This window comes from Capsicum annuum, chromosome 10, assembly GCF_002878395.1.
Source record: "Capsicum annuum cultivar UCD-10X-F1 chromosome 10, UCD10Xv1.1, whole genome shotgun sequence".
Taxonomy (NCBI): Eukaryota; Viridiplantae; Streptophyta; class Magnoliopsida; order Solanales; family Solanaceae; genus Capsicum; species Capsicum annuum.
Genome location: NC_061120.1, coordinates 82,227,232 through 82,239,957, shown reverse-complemented (window position 1 = coordinate 82,239,957; position 12,726 = coordinate 82,227,232). Strand labels below are relative to the sequence as shown.

At 37.4% G+C, this 12,726-nt stretch overlaps 1 protein-coding gene across 16 annotated transcripts in view; it reads right to left on the bottom strand.

Moving 5' to 3' along the window:
- Positions 1–11,893, bottom strand: part of LOC107845274 (mechanosensitive ion channel protein 1, mitochondrial) — a 31,060-nt gene extending 19,167 nt beyond the window's left edge. For 4 of the 16 annotated variants that reach the window (XR_007045758.1, XR_007045757.1, XR_007045760.1 and 1 more), the window contains exons 1-5: positions 11,591–11,893; positions 8,803–9,633; positions 8,426–8,718; positions 7,213–7,313; positions 6,152–6,259 (exon numbers count right to left, since the gene is read on the bottom strand). Coding sequence is in view for 12 of the 16 variants with exons in the window: in XM_047398034.1 (XP_047253990.1) it covers positions 6,152–6,259; positions 7,213–7,313; positions 8,426–8,718; positions 8,803–9,554 (1,254 nt within the window). In the remaining 4 variants the exon portion in view is untranslated. Of the gene's footprint in view, positions 1–6,151; positions 6,260–7,212; positions 7,314–8,425; positions 8,719–8,802; positions 9,634–10,530; positions 10,682–11,590 lie in introns of all 16 variants that reach the window. The other 12 variants (XR_007045759.1, XM_047398037.1, XM_047398045.1 and 9 more) reach the window with 11 other exon arrangements.
- Between the last annotated feature and the right edge of the window lie 833 nt (positions 11,894–12,726).

Below are 12,726 nucleotides of genomic sequence, written 5' to 3'. Positions count from 1 at the left end.
GAGTTCTGAGGAGACAACTAGGAAGTAAATATGGACTGAAACACGTGACAGGCACATGATTTTAAATGAGAAAGTCGAATTGGGCCTTGCACAAATGAGAAAACAAACCCTAAAAAGGCCCAACAACCCAGATTATGCATCTCAAGTCATTTTTAATGACTTTCAAGGAGTAAAGTCCTGCTGTCCAGAGGCCCAAAAAGAGCAGTCCCTTGCCAGCGACTTAGCAGCTCTGCATGCGATTATACTAGAGACAATAGAGGAAAATACTTATCTGAAGGTTGTGACGATGTCATCTGAGGATGTAAATGAGGATGTAAAGATAACTGCAGAAGAGGAGCACACTTGTGTTGATTGGGAAAGGGAATACAGAAGTGCAAAAACAGGGGAGAAAGGACTAGTACTGCAAATCCCAAATACAGATATTATTAACTGGGAGGTGGAGGAAGCTAAGCCGATTTTGATGCAACAACAACAAAATTTCACCTGGGTGCAACAGAATTTGATTAAATTGGGGAAAATTTTGGAATTGATTTCCATGGACATGAAGAGGAGGCAAAAGAATTACTTCTCCTGATAGACAGTTGCAAACAAGTTAGAAGAAGGGAGCAGCAAAATTCTATAATCAAAAAGAATAGTATCAAGGGTGCACAAGAACTAAAAAGTCTTGTTTCTTTCGATGTAAAGTTCAAAAGTTCCGTGAGTAGGAATAAGGGGAAAAACAAAAACTTAAATGCATGATGAAGCTGAAACTTGTGTCTTGGAATATTGGGGGATTGAACAATAGGGAGAAAAGGAGGATAGTCAATAGTTTAGTTTATAGGTGGAAGGCAGACATTATTTGTCTTCAAGAGACAATACTTGAGGGGAATATTACAACAATGGAAAATCAAGTTTGGGGAGGCAGATGGATCAAACATGCTTGTCTGGAAGCTAGTGGAACAAGAGGAGGAGTTTTGATAATGCGGGATGAGAGGGCATGGAAGGGGGAGGTCCTGGAAATGGGAACTTAGTCTATTACCTGGAAGTTTGAGTCCCAAACTCAGACCTTCGCTTGTCACATAACAGGAGTGTATGCTCCAAATTGTTACAAGGAAAGGAGGCTAGTGTGGGAAGAATTGGGTTCTATGAGGGGTCTGATGGAAGGGCCTTGGGCATTGTGTGAAGATTTTAATGTTGCCAGGTACATTACTATAACAACAACAACAACAAACCCAGTGTATTCCCACCAAGTAGGGTTCGTGGGGGAGGGTAACATATACGCAGTCCATACCGCTACCTCCGAAGAAGTAGAGAGGTTTCCGATAAGACCCCCGACTCAAGATAAAGAATAGTAAACAAGGGGATGTATGACATAACAGAAGGGCGTAAGAAATAATAAAATATAAATCAGAGAAATACGAAATACAAGCGATAAGGAAACACGAAATAAGAAAATAGGAACTAAGAAAATATGAATGGGGCACCCACCTAGAAGTGACAAACACTCACAAACCAAAGACACTTATGTACACGGTCCTAAGATTGCAAGTACATTACTGAAAAGAAAAATTGTAACAGAAGAACAAGGGGCATGAGGGAGTTTTCTGATTTCATAAAGGACATAAAATTCAAAGGAGATCAACATGGAGCAGCTTCTAGGATTGATAGAATTTTGATCTCAAAAGAATAGGATGACAGTTTCAATAAATTGAAACAGTTTCCCCTTCAACGACTGAGTTCTGACCATATCCCAATAGCTTTGATTGGTGGTTGCTGGGAGAAAAATAAAAATTATTTTAAGATGGAAAACTGGTGGCTAAAACAGAGGGCTTTATTGATAGAATCAGAGAGTGGTGGACTTCTTTCAGCTTTGCAGGAAAACCTAATTATGTGTTGGCGTGCAAACTTAAAGCATTGAAACACAAACTCAAAGGAATGAAGAAAAGAAAAAAATGGGAACCTAGGTTTGCGGAGAAAAAATTATTAGAGCAGATGGCAGAATTAGACCTGAAAGGGAAAACAAGGTGCTTACAGAGGAAGAAACAACAAAGAAAGCTGCAGTATTATTAGAATATGAGGAGTTGATCAAGGAGAAAATATCTTGGAGATAGAGATCAAGTGTTCTATGGCTTAAGGAGGGAGACAAGAACACCAAGTTCTTCCACAAGATGGCAAATTCACACAAAAGGTACCACAATATTGATCAACTGATTATTCAAGGAGAAGTTTCTCAAGAGCCAACCAGAATTTAAGGGGACATAATTTCATACTACAAGAAGCTGTATCAGAATCCATCCAATGGAGACCTACTTATCAGAATGCTCGGAGTCCAGTTATAACTGAAGAGGAGAAAATGGCCCTTCAAGGAAGATTTGAGGAGAATACAGTACTAAATTATCTAAAGTTATGTGCAGCTGACAAGGCTCCTGGACTAGATGGATACACAATGAGTTTCTTCATCAAGTGTTGGGATGTGGTGAATCAAGACATAATGGACACATTTAAGAACTTCTATGATCAAGAAGTGTCTGAGAAGAGCTTTAATGCTACTTCTATTGCACTCATTCCCAAAAAGAAAGGAGCAAAGGAGTTGAGGGACTTTAGACCAATAAGTCTCATAGGAAGTATATACAAACTTTTATCTAAAGTACTCACAGAGAGACTGAAGGGTGTGATAGACAAATTGGTGGATTCACAACAAATGGCCTTCATAAAAGGGAGACAAAGCATGGATGCAGTTTTGATTGCTAATGAAGCAGTTGATTCCAGAACCAAACAGAAAAAGCTGGGCATTCTTTGCAAGTTGGACATTGAAAAAGCATATGATCATGTTAATTGGAAGTATCTAATGAAGATTCTAGAGTTGTTGGGATTTGGACAGAAATGAAAGAACTGGATTTTGTATTTTATCTCAACAGTTAACTTTTTTGTTCTTATAAATGGGTCTCCTGCAGGTTTTTTCAGAACTCAAAGAAAAGAGGGCTCAGACAGGGCGATCCTCTATCACCTTTCCTGTTCTTAATCACTATGGAGGGTTTAGACAGTATGGTTAAGACAGCCAACACTAGAGGATGGTTGAAAAGGTTTGATGTATCCAGAGAGGGGATAGAAACCTTGGAGGTGACTCACCTTCAACATGCAGACGATATGCAGACGATACACTGATTTTTTGTGGAGCTGAAGAGCAACTGAGATACTTAAGGGTGATCCTGGTCTTGTTTGAAGGGGTATCTGGTCTACACATTAACTGGAGCAAAAGTTTTATGTATCCAATTAATGAAGTCAACAATATGGTCGGGCCAGCATCAGTACTTGGAGGTGGAGTTGGGACTTTGCCAACAACTTACTTGGGCATGCCTTTAGGAGCAAAATCCAAGTCTACTGAAATTTGGAATAATGTGATAGAAAAGTGGGAGAAGAAATTGGCCAGTATCTATCTCTGGGAAGTAGACTAACACTCATCAACTCAGTTCTTGATGCTATGCCAACATACATGATGTCATTATTTCCCATTCCAGCAGGGGTTATTAAAAAATTAGATAGCATAAGGAGGAAATTCTTGTGGCAAGGAAACAAAGAGAAGAAAGCTGGTAAAATGAAAATCAGTTTGAAAATCAGTAGCAACTGAGAAGCACCTGAAATTAAATCACATTGGTATAAAGAGCCGGAAAGAAAAAAGAGGAGGAAAAAAGAATAGGGGAATGGGAATTACGAATATGAAACATCAAAGCAAAACACTCGGAATGAAATGGTTGCGGAAATACTCAAACGACGACCAGTCACTTTGGAAAAGAGTGATAGGTGTTAAATATGAAGCAGAAGACAATTGGATGGCCAAGGAAGTGACTACACCATACGGGGTCAGCCTATGGAGATCCATAAGAACTCTATGGGAGGAAGTCAAACTCAACTCCAAGATAAAAGTGGGAAATGGGAATAAGACAAAATTTTGGAAGGAAGAGTGGCATGAGAAAGGGAACCTGAAAATCCTTTTCCTTGACATATACAACTTAGTATTCTTTCAACAAAGGACTATTGCGGAACTTTGGACAACACAGGGATGGAATTTCTACTTCAAGAGACAACCTAATCACTGGGAAGTAATGAGGGTGATAGAATTTCTTAACACGGTTGGAAATTTAAGGGTCTTCAGGCAGAGAAGGATGTGTTGTGGTGGAAAGGTTGCAGCAAAGGCATATTTAAAGTAGGCGCAGCCTACAGGTTGATGGATCAACAAAGTTTGCAAAATCCTACCTGGCCATGGAAACAAATTTGGAAATGCAGAATCCTCAATAAAGTTTCATGTTTTATGTGGCTGCTAGCCAAGGAAGCAGCTCTGACTCAGGATAATGTAATGAAAGGGGGGATAACCTTATGTTCTAGGTGTTTCCTACGTTGGGAAACCTCAGAAACCGTAAATCATCTATTTCTACACTGCAAATATACTCAGCAACTATGGAGAATATTTTTGATCCTTAAAGGCATATATTGAACTATGTCGGGGAGAGTCACTGAAGCTCTAAAAGTTGGGAAGAGGCAGGTGTCCATGCTAACGACAGAGCTAGATGGAGAATTATCCTTGCTTCAATATGGTGGGCAATTTGGAAAGAAAGGAACTATAGGTGTTTTGAGAGCATAGAGAATAGTGTGCAGAAAGTTAAACTAAACTGCATCCTGTTGTAATGTTTTTGGTGTAAACAGTTATACACAAATGACATTGTCACTATAATTGATGTTTTAGACTCAATATAGATATAGAGCAGTGGAGTTTGGAGTACATCTGTATATAAGGTTTCAATACAACCCATGCCCTGTTGTGATATAATAGAAAGTTACCAATTTCCAAAAAAAAATGAAGAAATCCTTCCGGAGGCTTAGAATACCTCAGTTCTCAGCAACTTTAGTCACTTTAGTTAAGCTAAGATGTTTGTAGAATTAACTCCTCTACTAGTTTAGCATTTAGTTTGCTGCCTTTAGGCTTTGTAATGTTAGAATTCCAATATTCTAGTTGTGCTGCGTTTCTCCTCTTTTTATCTTTTAGCTTTCGAATCTGCTTCGGCTCATGTGACCCACTTCGATCATACAGAGGTATCTATCTGGTAACTAACTAGTTAGGTTAGAGTGACTAGCTCTGGTAACTAAGGTAGAGTGCAAAAGTGAAAAATTGTGCCAACTTTGAGGTTCTATCTACGAATTTAGCAAACTATTTTCTAGAAACCAAAAGAAGAAAGTTGAACTTGACTAATTGAAACGGGAGTTCCAGGTAACCTTTTTTTATTATAATATAATAACAAGTGATGGGTAAAACATCAAGAAAATAGGAAGGTGAAAATTATACTTTGGAAGAAAAGGTGAAAATTATATTTTATGCCCGTTATGATTCCGTGTTCCATGTTTTATTACGAATCTGTGTGCTTTTCTCTGTTTTATATTACTTATGGGTGCCGTATTTATGTTATGTAATCTTGTGCTGTGCTTGACTATGTGTTTGTGTGGTATCTCGTGCCTTGAGCCGGGGTCTATCGGAAACAGCCTTTCTACTTCTTTAGAGGTAGAGGTATGGACTGCGTACATCTTACCCCCCCAGACCCCACTAGGTGGGAATATACTGGGTTTGTTGTTGTTGTGGAAGAAAAGGAACAGAAAAAATAATCCAACGCAGTCTCTCAAAATAATCATGAGGAAGTGCTAGCCATAAAGGGGTAAAACCAAGGAAAAGTAAGCAGATACTATTAGTAGATAGTTTTTTCGTTGCTTGATGTTAAAGAGAATATTCTTAGTAGCTAGTTATAAATTCACTTTAGTAAAACTAGAGAAAACACCTTTAAAGGAGCTAAAGATATAATAGTGCGCTTTATTCTGTCCAGTTCTGCACCTTATAGAAAAAAAAAGGCACAACTTTTAAGTCATTTAAAGCAATATGCAGTAGCTGTGTAGCAATTCACGACCATGCAAGTTAATACTGGGCAGAGATCTAAGGTAAGAAGTCTCTCAAAAGTGATAACTTCCACAAAGAATGATGAAGAGTACTGGGATTCGCCAGCTCCATGGCTTTATAAGTTTTTTATATTTACTGAACTGACAGTTCCCCTCCTTCTGTAACTTGGCATCTACTCGAGGCCTTAGTGATATCCCACTTGTTTCATTGAAAAAAAAAATTAAGAAAACTCACCTGACTGGAAAATAGTGAATTTGGGACAATAACAGGGAATTTTTCTGCAGTCAACAATGATGTACTAGTGAGCCCCATTTCAACCACTTGACCTTCCACTGATCCAGCCTGCAAAAGTAGTTATCTGTTAAACAACTCATGAAATGAATGTTATGTCATGTTGTCAGAAAAACAGGATTCAAGTTCCAATAGATTACTCATTAGGAACACAACTAAAATTTGTTGATTATTCAGATAGTCTTGTTATTCTTAATTAGATATAGTTTTACTGTTAAACCAATTTTCAAGTCATAATCAAATATCATTTTATTTTCCATCAATCCCACTAGTTGTTTCTTAACGCACATACACATCAGAACTGAACCTTTGAGGTAATTGTCCATTCAAGTTCAGATAGCAAGCAGGATTTAGTTCAAAACCTAGGGCATAAATGTATTACTGCCTTGCCTACCTCACCCACTCCAATGTAATGCCTTGTGTCACGGTCCATCTGTGTGAATACTTCTAAATGGGCTACACAAGAATATCCATACTGAAGCCAATGTAACTTGCAGTACCACTTATACTCTAGAATATATATCAATCAGTATACCACTAATTCCACCAACTACTAACTAGGGATGGATACTGGAATTCCATTTTTCCACTCAACTTGTCAGAACCATGAGCAACACCAGCCGAAAGTCAATATTTAACACTCCATTCCATATCTTATTCAGTCTCCTTTCCCTTTAACTACGTCATTATTACAGTATCATGCTAGATGTATCTCTAAAACTTGAATAAATAGTTTATATGCCCAGTCAAATATACTAAGTTAAAGTCTCTTTTTTCGAGAAAGTGGAATATGCAAAGTTGGCCTTCAAATAGCTTATTCATTATCCACCATTCTGTCTTACTCTAACGATGCAAAAGATTTTTTAACAACTGTTGATATACTGAATAAAGGCTTGTCATGTATTTCTAACTTTTGCATAAATCATGCCAAATCCTTAGAATCTCGCAATAACAACAAAGGAGAAAAAAAAGATTATTAACAATTAAGAAAACTTCTGACATACTTTTATCGTGTCACCAACTGAAAAAGGTTGTGAAAGCTGTACAGAGAGTCCACTAAGAACATTACCAAGGATGTCTCTAGCAGCAAAGGCAGTAGCCACCCCTGCAGTATTCATAAAAAAGGCAAAAGTGAAGAGTGAATTGGAAGACAAATGAGGGAAAATTAAAATAACTTTTATAATTTTTCAATCATGTCCACATTGCATCTTCATATACACCTATAAACCAGCACAAACTAACATGCTCTCTAGCAGTATCATTGTTGACATGATTGCTATTTGCTACTATTAATGTTTTCTTATTTCTTTCTTTTTCTTTTTGGATAAGTAGAAAAATGGTGTAAGATCAACCAAAGTGGATGGCCTTAACTGAATGGGTCTGGTAAATTTCTATGACTCCTCATGGCCCTACAGAACCCAATATTTCCTGAATAAAATGATTTCAAAGATTATGCACATTTTCTCATGCCCGCTAATAAGCAAATCTGTCCACTGTTATATAACTCAATTTCTGGTCCCACTCCTACTCTGGGAAGTCAAAATCCTTCAAGTTGATACGTCATCAATAGACTGTAACAACAACATTATAAACCTGTGTTCTTATGTAGAATGATGGAGAAAGTTTTCTCCACACAATGCTAGAAGATACATCAAAAGATGAGTCATTGCAGTTCCCCACACAGGAAAAAAGTAAATAATAAAACAACAATAACGACTACAACCAGAGACACCAAAGAAAAAATGTTAGATGATAAAACTTCAAGCACTAAAAAGAGGTAACAAAGTTAAAGAACTTTGGACTACTATGAATAAAATGAGCTGAGACAAAAATGAGGATGAGGAGCAGTTAGGCCTTCTGGGATTACACTATAAATGTAAAAGATGTGCATGGTGACAGGACCAAATGAAGCAACCATCAAATTTGCAAATGATTATGTGTGTCTTCCATTATAGGTTAAAGAATATAAATTAGTAAAATTCTATGGTTAGTCAGTAACTAAAAAAATCCATTTTCAATAAATGGGCGGTTCATTCAACCGTCCAGACTTGGGCGGGTCATTCAACCGTCCAGACTTGGGCAATCAGGTTTCATGGGCTAATTTTGCCTCCCTTAGATTCAAATAATTAGCAAACTAAGCAGACCTTTCGTTTGTAGGAACCTTCTCACCTCATAGATGATAGAACAAGGCAGGTGGGAACCAAGCTAAGAACTTACCTCCAATTCCACCAACAGTCAAAATAGACTGTACAGCTACTCCACAAACTTCAGCTAAAGTCATTAGCCCAAGGACGAAGAGGCCAACGGAAGAGATTCTGTCCAAAGTCAACAATCGATCACGGTCACCCACTTCAAGACCCTTGACAACCAAAGTTCTGCTGATCACATTTGTTTTCCATCGCTGTAGAAACCAGACAAATGAAAGAATGGCAGCACCTTGCCATGTCTGGAGAAGGTATTGTGATGCAATACTGCTGGGCGCCACCATCACAGCGCTGAACATAGATATACTTCAACAATAAAGACATAGCTGATAGAAAGAAGACCAAACCGAAATAATATGGGATAGAAGAAGTAAGAAACATATAACTAACATCTGTGAAAATGCCATGAAAGTAATTAAATATCGAACGGGATCCTCCATAGCACCCCAAATACTTTTCTCATAAGGAACCTGCCCCCATATCGAGCTTCCAGGAAACAAAGCAGCTGGTCCTTGATTCGAATACTTGTGAAATCTCCTCAAAAACCTTGGAAGCACCACCCAAGCCATTAAGGTACCAGTTAAAGTGCCACCAACAGGAACAACTACATCTCTCAGATAAGGGTGTGCATCGAGCACATGTTCAACATAAGGAGTCATTTCAGAAGATGCCTCTTTCGCTTTTTCACCGGTATAATTCACAGCATCCATGGCAGTTTGCCAAGCTTCCTTAATATTTCCAACCCATTCACTTCCACTTACACCACTTGTATCCACATCAGACCCACTTGCACCAGTTGTAACTTCTGAACCTTTAGGAGTATCTCCTTTGCTGCTAACAGATGACGAATACCATCGACTATTCCAAATGGGGCTAGTCAGAACAATTGATTTACTTCCCCTCAAACTTTTATTATCAGATCCCCCACTGAGATAAGAGGAAACATGACTGATCCCACTGGCCAAGTGCAGACCCCTTAAATTAAAACATTTTGGGGCAGCATAACTTTTTGAATTGGTGGGTTCTCTAGTGTGGAGATTACCATTTCTGCAAGCATATGAAGATCTGATATCAATCTGATTTGCTAATTTAAAAGAGGAATTGAGGGTCCTTTTCAAAGTTGAAAACCTAATAGCAGCCATCAATGTTTAGAGTTTGACCAAGAAATGAATATCTCAAATGAAATTCTTTTAACTTCAACCTACAATGTTCATCTTCAATCTGCAAGAAATATTGAGCCAAAAGTTACAAATGGGTAAAAATAAATAAATCTTAAACAAAATTTTAAATCAAATAAAAGGATCACTTCTGCTTGGCTGTGAGGTGAAAATAATGAGAAAAACGACTGCGCAGCAGAGAAAATGTAAATGAAAATTAAGATTCACATACGCGTGTGTTTGTGTACGCACACACACACTAGCTACAGTAAAAACTAAAAAGGCTTAACACAGAAGCATATCACATTCCAAATTATATCAGGCACACCTCCGAACACACAATATGAGCATGATACCTATTACCCAATAAGTTTAGGGCTGGCCGGCTGGGTAAATTAATATGCGCTCAATTCATTTGGTACCAATCAATTCAGGAGAACAATATCAAGATAAAGCCAACCTATACTAACAACAAAGTCAGGTTTGAAATAGAGGTAAGGCAAGCTTGTCCCATCTGCAAGGTGCATTTCATCTCATCAACCTTATCATTTCAAGTGATAAAGCAATTCTGGTTGCATTTTAACATGGTCAAAATTTACTTTCCAATTAGAATGAGAAAGAAACATCATGTTCAAGTGATAAAGCAATTCTGGTTGCATTTTAACATGGTCAAAATTTACTTTCCAATTAGAATGAGAAAGAAACATCATGTTATATTACGTAATGTACATACTTTAATCATTAGAAAAAGCAACGAAATATCAACCTATAGCATGAGCCCGAACATCATGGCAGTTGTAATTTACCTAAAGTTGAGAAACCTAAAGTAAAATACTTAGCAGGCACAACATTTAGAATTTATCAACACATGTGAAGTACAACAGCAGCAGCAACAACAACAACAACATACCCGGTGAAATCCCACAAAGTGAGATCTGGGGAGAGTAGAGTGTACGCATACCTTAACCCTACCTTGTGGAGGTAGAGAGGTTGTTTCAGAATGATCATCGGCTCAAGTGAAGCAAATCAAAGTAGTAACGAAAAGTAAAAATGGCGATGACAGAAACATGACAACTAATAGGAAAGCAACATCCGCAACGCAGCGTGATCACCTAAACATAGTAAACAATAGATGATAACAGATACCAAACACCAGAAACTACATGAATAAGGCTAATACTACAACAGATACGGTGCTTTAAACTATCATCCAACCCTATCCCATTGAAAAGCAAGATTTGCTCGAGTACCTACTAACCTTCTACCCTCATCCACGACCTCCATACCCTCCTATCTAAGGTCATGTCTACATTGATAAGTTAAATTGTATCATATCTTGTCTAATTACCTCTCCCCCATACTTCTCCAGCCTACCTCCACCTCTCCTCGTAACCACTATATCGAACCTCTCACACCGCCTCACAGGCCCACCCAAACCAGCTGAGCCTTACTTCCCGCATCTTGTCACTCCCATTTTATCCCTATATCCTCATTCCTGATCTTATCTCACCAGGTATGCCCACACATCCATTTCAACTTCCTCATTTTTGAGGTAATGAATTTGATATGATTTTTTTTTTCACATAAACTTATGTATTTAATGTATTTAGGTTGCTTGTTCAAGTTTAGAGCATCTGCAATTTGTGTCCTCCAGAACCATGTAAAAATCTGTCATTTAGATGGCGGAATCAACTGCGCAAGGTCAGTTGATTTAAGCATATTATCAAACAACCTCGGGGCATTAGTGAGCAATCCGATTACTGAAATGCATGCGAACTCCAACAAGAGACTATTCAAAAAAATACATTGAAACTACCAGATACCCATAAAATCTGATTAACAACTAGGTCCAATAAAAAAGAGAGCAAAACTTCAGAAAAAATCACCAGAAATTATGAAAATAAAGCACGAATTAGAAACACTTGGAAGTCAAATTTAGATGTTTAAACACCCCCCCCCCCCCCCCCCCCCCCCGAAAAAAAAAAAAAAAAAAAAATCAACTATGCGTATGATATATTTACCATTACACCAGAAGAGCAGTGCAAGCAACTATTTGAGAAGCAACCAAATTAAAGCACAATCAGAAATAACAGATAGCAGGTTAAAAAACAGTAGAAATAGAGAAGTGTGACACGGAGTAATCACAATTTAAGCAGAGAAGAATATATGCAGAAAGAAAGAAAAGGGTGACTTGATGTGCAAGATTTGGGTTTGTCGTGCAGGTGACACCGAAACAAGGAAAACATGACTTTTTTTCCTTTTTTTTTTCTTCCTTGGGCAGGAGAAAAAGGGAAAATTCCAAAAAAAAAAAAAAAAAAAAAAAAAAAATCTTTCAAATGTATATTTCATTTTAGTAATTCCAAAATTACATTATATTCCATGGCCCAAAATCATATTTGGCCTACATGGGTAATCTAACATTACATTATATTCCATGGCCCAAAATCATATTTGGCCTAAATCTGTAATCTAACATTTTTGTTGGTTAATAGAAAAAAGAGACTCTTCCTTCAAAATTAAACCTTATTCTTGATCGATTTTTCGCTCCAAAATCTCTCAAGAAAATATCATAGTCCTTCTTATTTAACTTAAAATATATAAAATGCAACTCAAAAACTTTGTTTACATAAGCAATTGGTGGAAAAACTCAACATTATTTTGAGTTTTTTTGTCATTTGAACTTCAATTTTAAATTTTTGTAAATAAGTTCGATTTTGAATAGATATGTTTACTAAAGATCAGTTATTATTGAAGAACCAAAATTTGAAATTTTGGATGATTTAGTGTAGTTTTGAGGTGTTTTTTTGAATGATTTGGTGCTTGAATTCGAGTTAGAAGACTAAGTCCATTTTTTGTATACATTTGTATACATTGCGCGTCGATAGTTCAGTTTTCAGTCATTAAAAAGCTGCGTCCTCAGGGGTAATAGGGTATTTTTTCCACGTCCTTCAACCCTCGTAACACGAGATTTAACCCTCAATTAGCAAATTATATTCATTCTTTCTCAAAACACTCAAGAACAAAAACCCTAGGAGATTAAATTTCAAATTCAAGGCTCAAGATTCCACCATTAATCTTCAGGAATTTAGCAACCAAGTATGTCAAGTGTTCATCTAAGGGTCCCTTTCACCCTTGGAGTCCAAGAAACTCTTTTAAT